This window comes from Lacerta agilis, chromosome 3 (assembly GCF_009819535.1).
Source record: "Lacerta agilis isolate rLacAgi1 chromosome 3, rLacAgi1.pri, whole genome shotgun sequence".
Lineage (NCBI taxonomy): Eukaryota > Metazoa > Chordata > Lepidosauria > Squamata > Lacertidae > Lacerta > Lacerta agilis.
The window spans coordinates 73,243,617-73,258,098 of NC_046314.1; the positions used below are offsets into that span (position 1 = coordinate 73,243,617).

General features: G+C 42.0%; 1 protein-coding gene across 2 annotated transcripts in view; it reads right to left on the reverse strand.

The window, feature by feature from the left end:
- Window positions 1–14,482, reverse strand: part of PCNX2 (pecanex 2) — a 123,158-nt gene that overhangs the window by 48,112 nt on the left and 60,564 nt on the right. For both annotated transcript variants that reach the window (XM_033144290.1, XM_033144288.1), the window contains exons 21-23: window positions 12,973–13,150; window positions 5,689–5,797; window positions 2,661–2,790 (exon numbers count right to left, since the gene is read on the reverse strand). In XM_033144290.1, coding sequence (XP_033000181.1) covers window positions 2,661–2,790; window positions 5,689–5,797; window positions 12,973–13,150 — 417 coding nt within the window. The remainder of the gene's footprint in view (window positions 1–2,660; window positions 2,791–5,688; window positions 5,798–12,972; window positions 13,151–14,482) is intronic.

Here is a 14,482-nt window from a genome sequence, read left to right on the forward strand (position 1 = left end):
TTATGTTGATGGCTTTGTGGCATGTGAGATGCACTTGGGATACACGCAGGAGAGAGGTTGCAAGTTGTCTTTGGATTTATGTATTTATGGCATTTATATTCCACCTTTTCCTTCAACGAGTTCAAGGTCCGTCCCCCCATTTTATCCCTCCAACAACCCTGTGAGGTAGGATAGGCTGAGAGGCAGTGATTGGTTCAAGGTCACCCAGTGAGCTTCATGGCCAAGTGGGGATTTGAACCCTGTTCTCTCAGGTCTTAGCCTGACACTGTAACCACTATGCCACACTGGCTCCCATCACCCTCCCCCTCTTTCCCCATTCCTCAATCCTTGCCACACTGCAATATTCAATCTTTCTTTGCTACATCTGGCAATGTTGATGGTCACCTGTGTACCCAACACAAGGTACTTAATGTTTTGAACTTGCCATTAGGCTGTATTGGAGTACAGCTATAATACCAAGCCACTGTTGCACCAGGAACAGACAACTGGCACCAGCCGCATTTCGCCATTCTACTGCTACTTTCCCAGACTACTGGTCCAGATGCAACCACCCAGTTTCCCTGGTGGGAGCCAGTGCAACGAGTTCCATTAGGACAACAGGGATTTCCCCCTCCTCCCTCAGTGATCCCCCAAATTGGTTCTGGAAGGTCAGGACATGATGATATATTTATTCATGCCCCAACTTTTTCCCTTTCAGGGGCTCAAGACAGCTTCCGGATAAAAATAAAAACAGCTAAAATATGTACATACGAAAGTCTTCAACTGCTAATGGAAGGACAACAAGGAGGGAGCTAGTCTAACTTCTCTAGGAAGGGAGTTCCCAAGTCTGGGAGCAGCCACCAAGAAGGCCCTCTCCTGAAGTTACAAAAGCCTGGGAAAGGTTTGCATGAGGGAATATGGTCTTTCAGGTAGCTTGGACCTAACCCATATAGGGCTTTATAGGTCAAAAACATCACTTTGAATTGTGCACTGGTAGCCAGTGCAGCTGTTCTAATCAAGAAGTCTTACTATAACTAGCCCTGGTCAACAATGTGGCTGCAGCTCTTGAGCCAGTTGAAGTTTCTGAGCCCTTTTGAAAGGCAGCTCCACGAAGAGTGTGTTACAGTGATCCAACAGGCACAAAGGCATGTGTCACAGACTAGTGAGCATGAGGAGGAGAGGGGAGGGGAGATCAATTTGTCTGGCAAGCTGAAATTCCTGGCCTGATGGAACGATCATTATAGTGGGACATTGAATTACTCCCACAGAGGCTTGCCTTGCATCAACATGCTTTGGAAAAAAAAATGAAACAGGCATTTCAACACAAATTAAGACATAGATCAAGTTGCATGTTGCCCAAAAGTGTGTGTAACAAAATTCTGAAGCTGTTTTTCTTATTCAAAAAAGAAAAAACTACTCTCTTGGGGGCCCCCCAAAAAATTAAAGAAAAAAAAACACTGGCTGTACATTTCCAAAATATAAGATAAAAAAACACCTACATACAGTAACAGTGTTTTGTGTTGTGTAGGCTCTTATGTTGTAAGTAATGGGCCCTGGCTGCTAGCCTGCTCCCTAAAATATCACTGGTTTGCTCATTTCTATATATAGGGTCCTACAGTCTGCATGGACGTTGCATTCTGCGTGGACTTTTGAACAATTACTTTGATAAAATACATATTTTGTTATGTGTGAATGGCTTTAGATACTTATTAGGCCCATACATTACCATATAGCATATATTCAACACAAAAACCAGCAACAATTAGTTGTTGACAAAGGACAGCTGGACATATAAAGGACACCATTACCTTCAGTAGCTTAGGGCCTCACCAAACCTAAATCCAGCCCTGGGTGCCATCCCATTTCCATTCCCTCCTTGCTGCTTAATAATAATAATAATTTTATTATTTGTACCCTGCCTATCTGACTTCTGTTCTGTGACTCCCTACCACCCTGGATGGGCTTCAGAAGGGTGTTGCAAATATGTACAGTACTTGGGAGCCCTGGGGCTGGGGAGAATAGCAGTGGGGAGGAGGAGAGCTGCTGCAACCTGCTCCCCCTACTGCCCCCCCAAAGTGAGAGAATGATTGGAAAATCACCCCCCTACACACACACACCCCCCCGATGCTGACATTGCTTTTCAGCAAAGAAGTAAACTGTCAGGGTTTTCTTACACATGACTGCATGTAATGTGTAGTTTGGCTCTAACAGACTCAGCCTTAAAGGTGAGAGCTTTGCTGCCCACCCAGCACCACTTATCTGACAGAACATTAACTGGCTAACATAAATTGTATTAATCCATTTTGACTTCTGCTGCCCAAAGGCCGAAATGATTTAGTTTCTAACTGTGGCTGCTGAATCAATAGCTGCTGACATTTGAGGCAGTTATGATTTACTCCCATAGTTTTTTGGGTGTTTTTTTTTTTTGCCTTCTATGCCCAGTAACAGGATGTGACAACTCCACTCTGATGGTTGCTTAAATACATTTATTTTCCAAAATGACTAACATTCTACCAAACAGCCACTGGTGCAACATACCCGGGAACAGTAGCAAAATAAGCAGAGCAATCGTCAAGGTCCACAGAAAAGCTGTGGGAACTGTTAAGCATAGAAGGAAAGCTTTCGAAAGCTCCAAAAACATTTAACAATAAAGTAAACAGATGTATAACACTTTGCCTTACTTGTAATTCCTTTCCCAGAACTTGACTGGTCTGGCGTATGATGTGAGAAAAATGACACTCCCGAGAAATGGACTCAGCGGAGTAGAAAAGATTGCAGTGGCCAGAGTCTGAAAGAAGAGCATTGCCGAATCTGAAAATTTCAAGTTAAGGTAACACAGATGAAGTCGCTGCCTTTTATGCCGTCCTTCGGGCACTTTCTGACCTATTTAACTTACTAACTTTCTCCACAAAGAGGCAGAAGCAAGGAAGTGACAGGTAAAAGATGAGAGCCACCATCGTTCAAACTTATCTGACTTAGTTGTGTGTCTATCATTTGTCCCCAGTGAATGTTATGCTATGGACAAAATTACTGACATTTGCGTGTTTAGACCTTTAAACTTTCCCCTTAAATAAATTCAGTCAAGACTCAAATTTTGGTTTGGTTCTTTGGCAGAATTTAGGCCACAACTTTATTGATTACATCAAGTGAGTGGTTGCATAGGCTCTGGTTCGACTAGCACCCTGCACCATTGCAGGTAGTGCTGACCCAGGGCATCAGCATAGGTCAGCCTAGGGTGAACACCTGGAATAGCATAAAGCCGGGGACATGCTAGTCCACCTCCCAGATGTCCCCCTGGACTCAGGCATGGGCACAACCCCCTCTCAGGGTTGACCAAACCATTGAGTCCCTGGATTCCTTTAACGGAATACCCTTCACAAAGAGATGGCGAGAGCATTCCCCCATCCCTATCACCTGAACCAGAGCCTACCCGCAACCTTACAAGTTGTGACGATTTGCTACATGGCAGGCGAAACCCAAATGGCAACAGCCAATCAGCCAAGTGGAGAAAATTCCTGTCGTGCCCCTGTCCCAACGACAGACGACACACGACGGCATAGCAAGGGCACTGGCCAAAAGAGGAAGCTCTGGATCACATGCATGGGCATATATAGGTCCCTTGATCCGTTTGGCTAGCATCCCATTGGCCTGATTAAACCCAGCATCAAGGGACCTACTAATAGGGTGTTGTGGCTATCCAATCGTACCCACCCACAACACTAGGTTTGGTTGCCAGGTCTCACCACAACACGTGCCCTCTTTGAGGGAGGACACGGTTTATCCAAACTTTCAGTGTCCCTGGGGTTCAAATGCCAATTGGAAGCATGATTTAGCTGAAGCTAAGCCCTTTTATGTCTGAGTTCAATGATAGAGCTCTAAATATATGCATAACTGCCTCATTGAAATCAACATCACTTTGAAGTGTTTGACTTTGGCTACAGAGTCAGTGTGGTGCAGTGTTGGCGAGGTCCTGAGAGACCCGGGTTCAAATCCTCACTTGGCCATGAAGCTCCCTTGTGCCTTGGGCCAATTGCCACCTCTCAGTCTAACCTACTTCAAACAGTTGTGGGAATTAAATGAGGAGAGGAAGAACCTTGAACTCTTTGGATTAAAAGATGGAATATAAATGCAGTAAATAATAAATAAATGATAATTTGTCACTTGAATTAATTCAGGGTCCTGTATTGAAATGTGTCTAACATTTCTTCTTAATCTGTCATATATGAGCAACTTCTACTGTCATAAATAACTAATATGCTAATGATTCCCCCCCCCCATCCATCTGTCTTAGGAGACAATAGAGGAATGTGCCTTTGGGGGTGAAGCCAAACTGTTGGAAGGTTACATACAGTGCCTGAAGAGACTTGATATGGGAGAGACATGTTTTGTTGGTAATTGAAGTAATAATCACATTTCAGCTTTTCTCCCAAGGCCTAATTAATCAAACGTTTGATGTTATCTGCCGTTTTAGTAAATACTTATCAAGTATATATCTGCAACTCCTTAAATTTATTGAGAGGATGCTATATTATGATGTCTGTGCCTATTAGTGATTATGTGAGATGAGTTGCCCTCAGAGCCTCTCAAACCCAATGGAGAGGATATGGGGATGAAGGAAGTGTCAACAAAGTTCAATTGCCATAATATTGTGGACTCGTGATTCATACTGGCTTGGAAGGACAGAACGTCACCACTGTGGGGTATGTGCAAGGAGCAAGAAAGGTAGAGAAACCAAATAAGAGGGGTGGAGGAAGCCTCCTAAAGACTATTTCAAAATCAAAAGCATTACAAAAATATCTATGCACACTCAAAGGCAACGGAGGCACTCAATCCATGCATATATTCATCTATAATAAATAGGGGGGGGAAACATAAGAGCTCTCATGCCAATAGCAAATGGAGGACCTTTGGAAAAAGAAGACCTAGAGCAGGCATAGGCAAACTTGGCCCTCCAAATGTTTTGAGACTACAATTCCCATCATCCCTGACCACTGGTCCTGTTAGCTGGGGATGATGGGAGTTGTAGTGCCAAAACATCTGGAGGGCCGAGTTTGCCTATGCCTGGCCTACATCTTTAAGACCAGCAGGATCCCAGCAATAATACAGCGAACAGACTTTCACGACTTCACTATAAAAAGTAACATTCATCATAATAATAACAATAATTATTGCTAATCTGATCTCTGTAGTTCAGTCACTTTCTCTATTCCCAATTAATGACATAGAGGCAGTCCCACCAGTAGCTTCCATTTCTGAAAATGTTGTATCAGAGTGATCAGATTAGCAGAGAGTCCCAGAGAGTCTGGGAAAGTCTAAAAGTCACTGTCCAATTTCCTTATCTGTCCGAGAGCCAACAATACATTTTAGCCATTCTTACCTACATACTAGAGTGGCTTCTGAAGCAAAGCAGACTTTAAGTTACACACCCCACCGAAGAAGTAATAATGTCACAAGCAATAATGAAATACATTTCTCAGCTCATTGCCTTTTCTTATTTTTATCTGTTTAATAATTTATATCCCACTTTTCAAAGTATTGTTCAAAGGATCTTTTCTAATATTGCATTTTCTCCCTCTGGGAATATCCATACTTTGTTTCAAAACTTTAACATTAAAAAAAACTTTTCTTAATATAAATTGCCCAAGAACATCCTGCTTTCCTTAACCCTCTGAATGCAGAACAAAATAGCAGGTACACTAAAAAGGATATGAGGTATTGCAAAGAGCTGAGCAAATACATGGAACGAAGAGCCCCAAGCAATCTGCCAAGGAGCAATATAGGTCAGAATGAACTGCAACTTTTGCAGGAGGTCCCACAGCTGAAAGCAAAAGAGACAGAAAAGTTATGACAGCATATGTGAAAAGCATGAAAGAAAGAAAGAAAGAAAGAAAGCATTTTACCATATACAACACACAATGTCAACGTACCTATATTAGAATTATACTACCTCTTGGATTGTTGATATTCAGTTCATATAGAAAGTGAAGTGGAATTTTTATTTTAACACAATATTTACTTAATCAATCAATCAATCAATCAATCAATATTATTATTATTAATTACCTGCCCTTTACCCCAAGGTCTGAGAGCAGGTTACAGCATTAAACGCAATATTAAAAACAATTTAAAACAACTTGCAATCATAAAAAGTTGGGTCCTGAAAACATACACCTCTGGTGTCAAAAGCCAATGTAAAGTGGTATATCTTCAGCATTATCCATAAGCTATATAATGAAGGTGCCTGGTGCACATCTGTTGGAAGTTTCATATCTTAGGGGCAGCACAGAGAATGCCCTCTCCAGGGCTGCCACCCACCCTCCAAGCCCCTGAGGGTGGAGGAACTACCAAGAGGGCCCCCTCTGCTGATCTCAGCACTAAAGAGGGTCTGTAGGTGATCTTTCAAGCATTGGGGACCTGAGTGGCCAGGATAGCCATATACACTGTAATGAATCCAAATAAGAACTCTGGCCAAAAGTTTTAACCAAAAAACATACGTTTACTCGTAAGTAATTTCAGGATAGCCATATGGCACACAGAACAAATCTACCAGATAAAATCCACCAGATTTTTCTCTGTAGAAAAATGAGCTTTCCAGCCCAGATGTTGTTCCCCATCACAAATGTGGGAAGAGGAAGGAGGAGGAAGAGAAGAAGAAGAAGAAGAAAACTTTCCTAAAATAAAACTAAGATCTATAAATAGAATGGCTAAATGTGTGGTGTATAATGTATTTTAATCTTTGTGGAAGCCGCCCAGAGTGGCTGGGGAAACACAGCCGGATGGGCGGGGTACAAATAATAACTTATTATTATTATTATTATTATTATTATTATTATTATTATTCGAGACTTCTTTGCGTTCCATACTCCCCTGCTCTTAGGGAGGAAGATGATGTCACAACAAGTAAAGGAGCAACTTCCTAAGGGAGCAGCTCCAGGTCGCATCCTTCCTCTGCCCATCTGTAATATGAGGGCAAATTGCTCTGTAACCAGACATTATAATGCTGTGAGTTATGACATCAGGGCATGGTGCCAGATGAAGTACATCTTACAGAGGCAAAGGGAGAAATACTTCCAGTCGTTTTGTCTTTTTCAGTGGAGTGATTCATGCAGCCATTTTTGAAGATTACTTTCAGTCATGGTGGTTCCTGTTTTGACAGCCAAGACCAAGGGTCCCCAACATGGCGCTTGTGGGCACATATGTGCCTACAGAGGCCTTCCCTGGCAACCGCATGCCCCCCTCTCCAAAGTTCAGCTTAAAAGAAGCATTATATTGTAGTCAATAGACTAGGTTGTGGTGTGTGACTGGCTCCCGTGTGTGTATAGTATCCCTGACCTTTAGTTTGCAAAGACACCCCCCCAAAAGGATTGTGACCCTTCACCCAGAGTAAATGAAGATGCAGTTATACCATGCACCTCACTCCCACAGCTGCACATTGCCTTGACTTAATTTTTAGTAGTTTTTTCCCCCCTTTTTCAAAATGGTCTGATAAATCTGGAAGTCTGGCTGAGTACTGGCGACTACTTCACTGTGCCTGTCCATCCAGACTAACCAATAAAAAGTCACCAAACATTGAAAGTAAGTTTGTGCACAATCCCATTCTATCCCTTTCTAACCCTATCCTTTGCTTTTTTCCACAAAACTCTACATCCGGAGCAGAGCACACAAAATCACCAAGTCAACTAGGCTCTTTGAGCAAACTGTGCAACTATGCAAAGTGTGTGAATCCTGAAAATTCAGAAGCATTATGTGAATCTGCCCAATTTGCAAAACTTGTTATCTGCTGCAGTATTTGAGCTTTGCAATCACAGAGCTTGGGGTGCTTTAATGCTGCATTTGAGACCCCCAGATTCATAGTCCTGTTATAACCACATAACAACTGTCGGATACCTATTTTGAAACATCTTACTGCTTCCACTGTTGAATTGGAATTATAATACTTTTCTTTTATGTGCATCCAATTAGAGATAATATTTTGCCCATTTGCAGACTAATTTGTGTTTATCTCCCTTAATGTGCATTGCTCATGAATGTTTTAAGCAATCTTTCTGCATCTTTGGAGAAAATTGGCAGAGCTGGGGGACTTACATGTTGCCGATGATAAAGATTTCCACATTGAAGTGCAATTTCTTTTCTACAAATCTAACTTCCCATTAACACTGAAAGTAATTTATTACTTGTGTACATCTTAGCTTCTGTTTATGCTTTCACCTATTTTTCTATACAGAATGTCATTCAAGTGAATCTTGTCTCTGAACTTAAAAGCTTTATAACTCTTCCCCTTAATTTGTTTCAGTTCTGCTATCAGTAAATAGTTGTATCCAATGGTAACCTTCCATTCATGGAAAGCTCTTTAATCCTCCGGAGACTTCCATGAAGGAAAGGGGGAAAGTGATTTCCACCCATTTTCCCTCCTCTTCTCAGCCCCCTATGTCCTGCCCCCATTTGATCCAGCCTCCAGAGGCCTGGAGGAACTTCCAGAACAGTATGGGAGGTGGTGCAAGGAACTGCAGGAAAAAGGGGGCAATTTTCAAAAATGGCCTTCCTCCCCATACCATTCATAAAAGGCTCAGTTGTATCAAAGAGCTTTCCATAAATGCAGAACAGTCCATTTTTCTTGCAGATGAAGAAGCTTCATTACAACCTCAAGGAGAAGCCCAGCAGGTGGTCTTGTGCTGAGCAGATTAAGCTGACAGATTCATTTTGTAACGTTTTTCATAAGAAATTCTGACAGGTTTTGACCTTAATCGGAGCCAAGCACACATATTGCCAAAGGACAAGGGTTCAACTGAACATATAAAACATTTCAGACTGAGATATCAAAGACCTCTTCAACAAATGTTTTGGATTTCAGGTGATTATGTTGCTTATCAGAATAAAAAGCCCAGCGCATTTCTGTCCTATCACTGAACATATCTTTACAACACTGGGTTGTTGTATGATAAAATAATCCAAGTGGAACTTATCAGACTCTCTATGTGTATCCAAGAGACACTACTCACCAGGCAAGATAGATTATTGCAGTTTGTGAAGTGTGAGTTGTGGGGCTTAATTCTTTTGGACAACTTGGTTCCACTTTTGTTATCTGCCTGTAGGGGAATGTGAACACCAGCAATTTCCCATGGCAAACTTAAAGTTCACCACTCTCTGATAAACAACCATTGCAAACATGCAAAGTAGCGGCATGAGGGGTATTTCCAGAGAAGAAACATTGGGCGCAGGGAATCTGCTGTTGGCATCCATCCGTCTCAAGAGAAAATGGGGTGAAACATCTGGGGTGAAGTCAAACTGCTGCGCTAGCAACACTGAAGTGACTTTCCCAGGGTGCAGGGCTGGGCATTGTGCACAGAGAACCTGGGCTGCCCAGATAACAAGACCTACCCTCTTGCCCTCACTGGAAAGCAGAGTGGCTGGGGAAACTCAGCCAGATGGGCGGGGTACAAATATATTATTATTATTATTATTATTATTATTATTATTATTATTATTATTATTATTATTATTATTTAGCACCAGCTTGGCTGTAGGAGTTGCTGGAAAGAAGTCACCATCCAACCGTCTTAAGGATTCAACTCTGGATTTGTGTAGGGCTTACTCCCTAGCCTTTTCTTCTCCCGAAGATATCCCCAAGACAGCAGAAGTTTAGGATCAGAGTTTTCCTTCTGCTAGATGGGCTATCTTCTCAGGTTGGTGAGCTCCATCTGCCCCTCATTTCCTCTATAACACTTGCAGAAATTGCCTTCTTGACTGCTGGACCCACTATTGGTCTTGCCCTCTCAATCCACCAGAGCCTGTCTTTGCATCCTATTTCAATGAGGATTTGAGACCCATCAGCTACCCTCGCCTGATTTAGCCGGCCGGTTGAAGCTGTTTCTCAGAGTGTGGCCACTGTCACACACTGACAGCTTCTAGGAGCCACAGGTGAGTGGGGAGTGCAGGGTGGGGACCAAAGGTGGACAAACTACCCCAGAAGGAGCATGATGTCGTCGTCCCCATCAGAGGTACTAATCTCCTAACACCCCATACACTTCCCATAACTGTTCCTTTCTTACAGTAATTAGTCCTCTTTGATGTCTGGATTTCCTCTGTGTCTGAATATTCCTCATCAAAAAGGTGAGCATTCTGAGTGGCAAGTGAAGGCTTGGCATGGTACAATCCAAGCCACTGATTGATTGATGAGAGTGCAACATGCATGCTTCATTGGCCTAGACAAGAACTTGAAACAGCCTGGAATAGGAATTGTACCTAAATAAGAAGACTGAGCCTCCCAGTAAATAACTAACAGACAATTATCCTCCTCTATTTCAATCAGTTTCAGTTCCCTACATATCGTACGGCTATTTCTAATCCTAGATCACAGCCAAAATGCATCATCCATGCGCGTAAACTTTGTATATGGAACAGCATCAAAAATACACAGCTGATATATCTTTAGGAGGCTTTTGACATCTCAAAGAAGAATCCTTTCACCCAGGCTTCTGGGAATATGTAATGGCAAATGCCAATATTTCATTTATTGATTCCTGTACTAACTGTGTACCATCTCTATATTGTAGTTGTTCTGTTTTGTCCCCAGGACTCTTTGTGATGGGCAGGGAATAATTTGGCTTAATAAAGACAAACAAACAAACAAATAAGACTGGGAAGCAGTTATGGACTGGGTCAACTTTCAATTTGCACCCGAGACATTTGGTCACTGAGAACAGGGGCAACAAGAATATTCCACAATTCTGAATTTAAGGAGATACTCAGTTTGCTGACATGAGTAGAAGAGGAACAACAGCAACAACAACAACTGTTCTTTGGTTAGTTTGCTTTGTTATTAGAGAACTGACCGGTCAAATAACTTCTGCCTGCTTTGACTACGGTTAGACTGGCATGCCACATCTAAACAAAAAATTAAAATTAAAAATGGGTGCTGAAATATTGGACAAGGGACGGCAATCCCAATACCTTTATGCACCATTTTAATTTTGGTTCTGAGGGCAGGGCTCCCAACTACTTTACTGAACTGGGTGTTCCAGTATGTGGTAGCACATCCAAAAGCAGCTACAAGGAGCTCATAGGGAAGGAAAGAGGCTGTGGAAAGCAATGTCCTGTGAGCAGTGAGATTGATTTCCATCCTCGCTGGACTGCATTAATTACATACATGGGTCACCAATGTGGTGCTTGCAGGTGTTCAGAGGCCCTTCCTTCGGGCCCACAGAGGCCCACTGCCTTCTCCTGCTGAAATTAGGCTTGAAAGAAGCTTTATTTTGTAGTCAATAGAAGGCTATGTAAGCCTAATTGCAATGGGGGTTGGGGGGGCTCTCCCCTCCCCAGCTGTGACCCGCCCACACAGCAAATGCCCCATACACTGTAATTAGGCTTCCTTCCATTGGCTACAACAGAAAGCTTTATTTCAAGCCTAATTACAGCAGTGGGACAATTTGGGCCATGGGGGGCAGTCACAGATGAGGAGGAAGGGTTACCCCTTCCCTTGCCAGCTGTGACCCATGCCACCATTGCAAAGCACGTTACTGACGACAGATGAAGAATGTGTCATCTAACCGGGAATAACAAAGCTGGAGATGTTGTCTACTGTGGTTTTATTTCATTTCCTTTAGTGGAAAAATGGATATGTTCCTTCAACCGTGGCTTCACACGGCTTGTTTTTTCTACTGAAATGATTATACAGACTTACAACACTTAGGAAAAAGCCTTGCTGCTCAGACATGGGAAAAATCACACCTTCAGAGAATAATAAGTTCCTGACTGTCACTTCCAGAGTTATTTCTACATAGCCAAAGGTGGTGGCAGCAAAAATGTGCTTTCTATCTTTCAAAAATAGTTGTCAACATTATGGTGATTGAACAGTGCACTGATTGAAGCTGTCAGTTCCTTTTCCTGCTGAAGCAGAATGGACCATAGAGAGTTGGGAAAGATACAGACACAGTGTCTGATGCCATCTGAGTAGGGATCTGACAGATAGACTTTTCATAGAAATAAAATTGCCCCAAATCAATTTTTTAAAAGGCCAGCCCACAACATTTCAGAGATTCTTGGGGATTTAGATCCACGTGATGAAATAATAACCTGCAAAATGTAATAATTAATCTTCAAAACCCAGTAATCCTGTAAGTATTTCATTTGTAGAGTCACTGCAAATCTCTAATTACCAGCTCAATGAGACTGTACTTTTCACTCATTGTCTCAGCATGCCTCTGAAAGAAACAATTTCAGCACGACTACTCCACACGTGCTATTTCCATTTTATTCACTTGTTTCCCAAGATATTGCTACCATGGTCAACTTCTCAATACTTTGAAATCTATGGGTATAGATGTATAAAACTTTTGCCCCAAATAAACCCCACCTAACTTTTAGGGATGTTCTAAGCCTCTAAGACTAATCAAGATCTGCCTCTCAAAAATATGTTTAATTGGCCCCTAGCCTATAGCATCTCTTCAATAAACCAGTAATATATGTACTTGTGATTATAGTAAAGGCAACTCCCAAATTATGTGACAGTTATGTTCCAAGGCACCACGCATTTAAGTGAAATCCTGTATATTTGAAACACCATCGAAAAAGCCTACAAACACTCCTCCCTCACCCTGTCCCTTTTTGTGACGTTTTTGTGACTTTTGGGGTCATTTCCAGGTTTGGTGCAAGTCATGGTTTGTTTCTTTCCAAACAAACCATCATTAAGACAAGAAACAGCCTTGGTTACCGCTTGTGGTTTGTTTGGAGAATAACAAACAAGGAACACAGGTTCAGATATTCCAACCAATCAGAGCCTGGTTTGTTTCCCGGTGGTGTAGCAACAGCAGCAGCAGCATGAGCTGGAGCTTTCATTTCGTTTCTTTTAGACTATGCTTTAATGTGACATGTTAACTATGTTCTTCAGGTGTTATTGTAGGATACAGTTAGACACATGTTATTAGTTAGGGATTTTTGTTTCTTTTTCTTAAACACTCAGAATTGTGACAGAGCTTTAAAGAACAATTCACTTGCCTTGTTAAAGACAATGGACATCATGAAGAAATTCAACAAGAAGTTATCGGAGTTACCGTAGTAGTCAAACTGGAAGAAGATGACAGTAAAGCTTAATGTAACAAACTGGTGAATGGGATTACAAAACGAAGACCGCAAAAGCTTCATTCCCGCAATTGTAATCAGAAAGATATCACAGCTGCAAGAGGGAAAAGAAAAGAAAAGAAAAATCAGGAAAGTAAAACTTCAATAGAACAACTTATCAGGATGGCTTCTGTTTTGTTTAACTAATCACTATACGTAGCTGACTATTTATTTCTGGCAGTAGTACCCTTTTAAAATAGACTTTATTGAATCAAAACACAATGACATAGCTCTCCAAAACTGTTATTCCAAAGTTCTGGTACAACTTTAATCTGGACTGCTCCTGTATTAAAGACAGGAGGTGACATTCAACATAACAGAATCACAGAACTGTAGAATTGGAAGGAACCTGAGTGTCACCTAATCCAACCCCCTGCAGTGCAGGAATCTCAACTAAAGAATCCATATTGGATAGACACCTAACTTCTGCTTTAAAACCTCCAATGAAGAAGAGTCCACCACCTTTATAGGAAGTCCTTCCAGCTGTTACTGTCAGATAGTTCTTCCTGGTATTTAGTCATAATCTCCTTTCTTGTATCTGGAAACCATTGGTTTGGGTCCTACCAGCAGGAACAGGAGAAAACAAGCTTGCTCCATCTTCCACGAGACAGCCCTTTAGATATCTGAAGATGACTATCATCTCTCAGCCTTCCCTTGGCTAAACATACCCAATTCCCTCAACCATTCCTCATAAGGCTTGGTTTCCAGAACCCTGATCATCTTGGTTGCCCTCCTCTGCACATGTTCCAGCTTGTCAACATCCTTCTTAAATTGTAGTGCCCAGAACTGGACACAATACTCCAGGTGTGGTCTGGCTAAGCAGAACAGAGTGGCACTATTACTTCCCTTGATCTGGACACTATACTTCTGTTGATGCAGCCTAGAATAGCATTGTTTGTTTGTTTGTTTGTTTTGCTGCTGCTGCTGCTGCATCATCATCATCACACTGTGGATTCATGTTCAGCTTGTGGTCTACTAAGAACCCTAGATCCTTTTTACATGTACTACTGTCCCCCATCTTATATCTGTGCAGCTGGTTCTTTGTGCCTAAATGTAAAATCCTACATTTGCCCCTATTGAAATCTATTTTCTTAGTTTGGGCTCAGTTCTCCAATCTGTTAAGGTACTCTTGAATCCTGATTCTGTCTTCAGTAGCATTTGCTACCCATCCCAATTTGGTGTCACCTGCAAATGTGATGAGCATCCCCTCAATTCCTTCATCCAAGTCATTTATAAAGATGTTGAACAACAACAGGCCCAGGACAGAACCCTATAGCACCTCACTTGTCACTTTCTTCCAGTATGACGAGGAACCATTAGTGAGCACTCTTTGGGTTTGTCTGGCATGACTTGTCTTTGAGAAACCCATGCTGGGTCTTAGTAATCA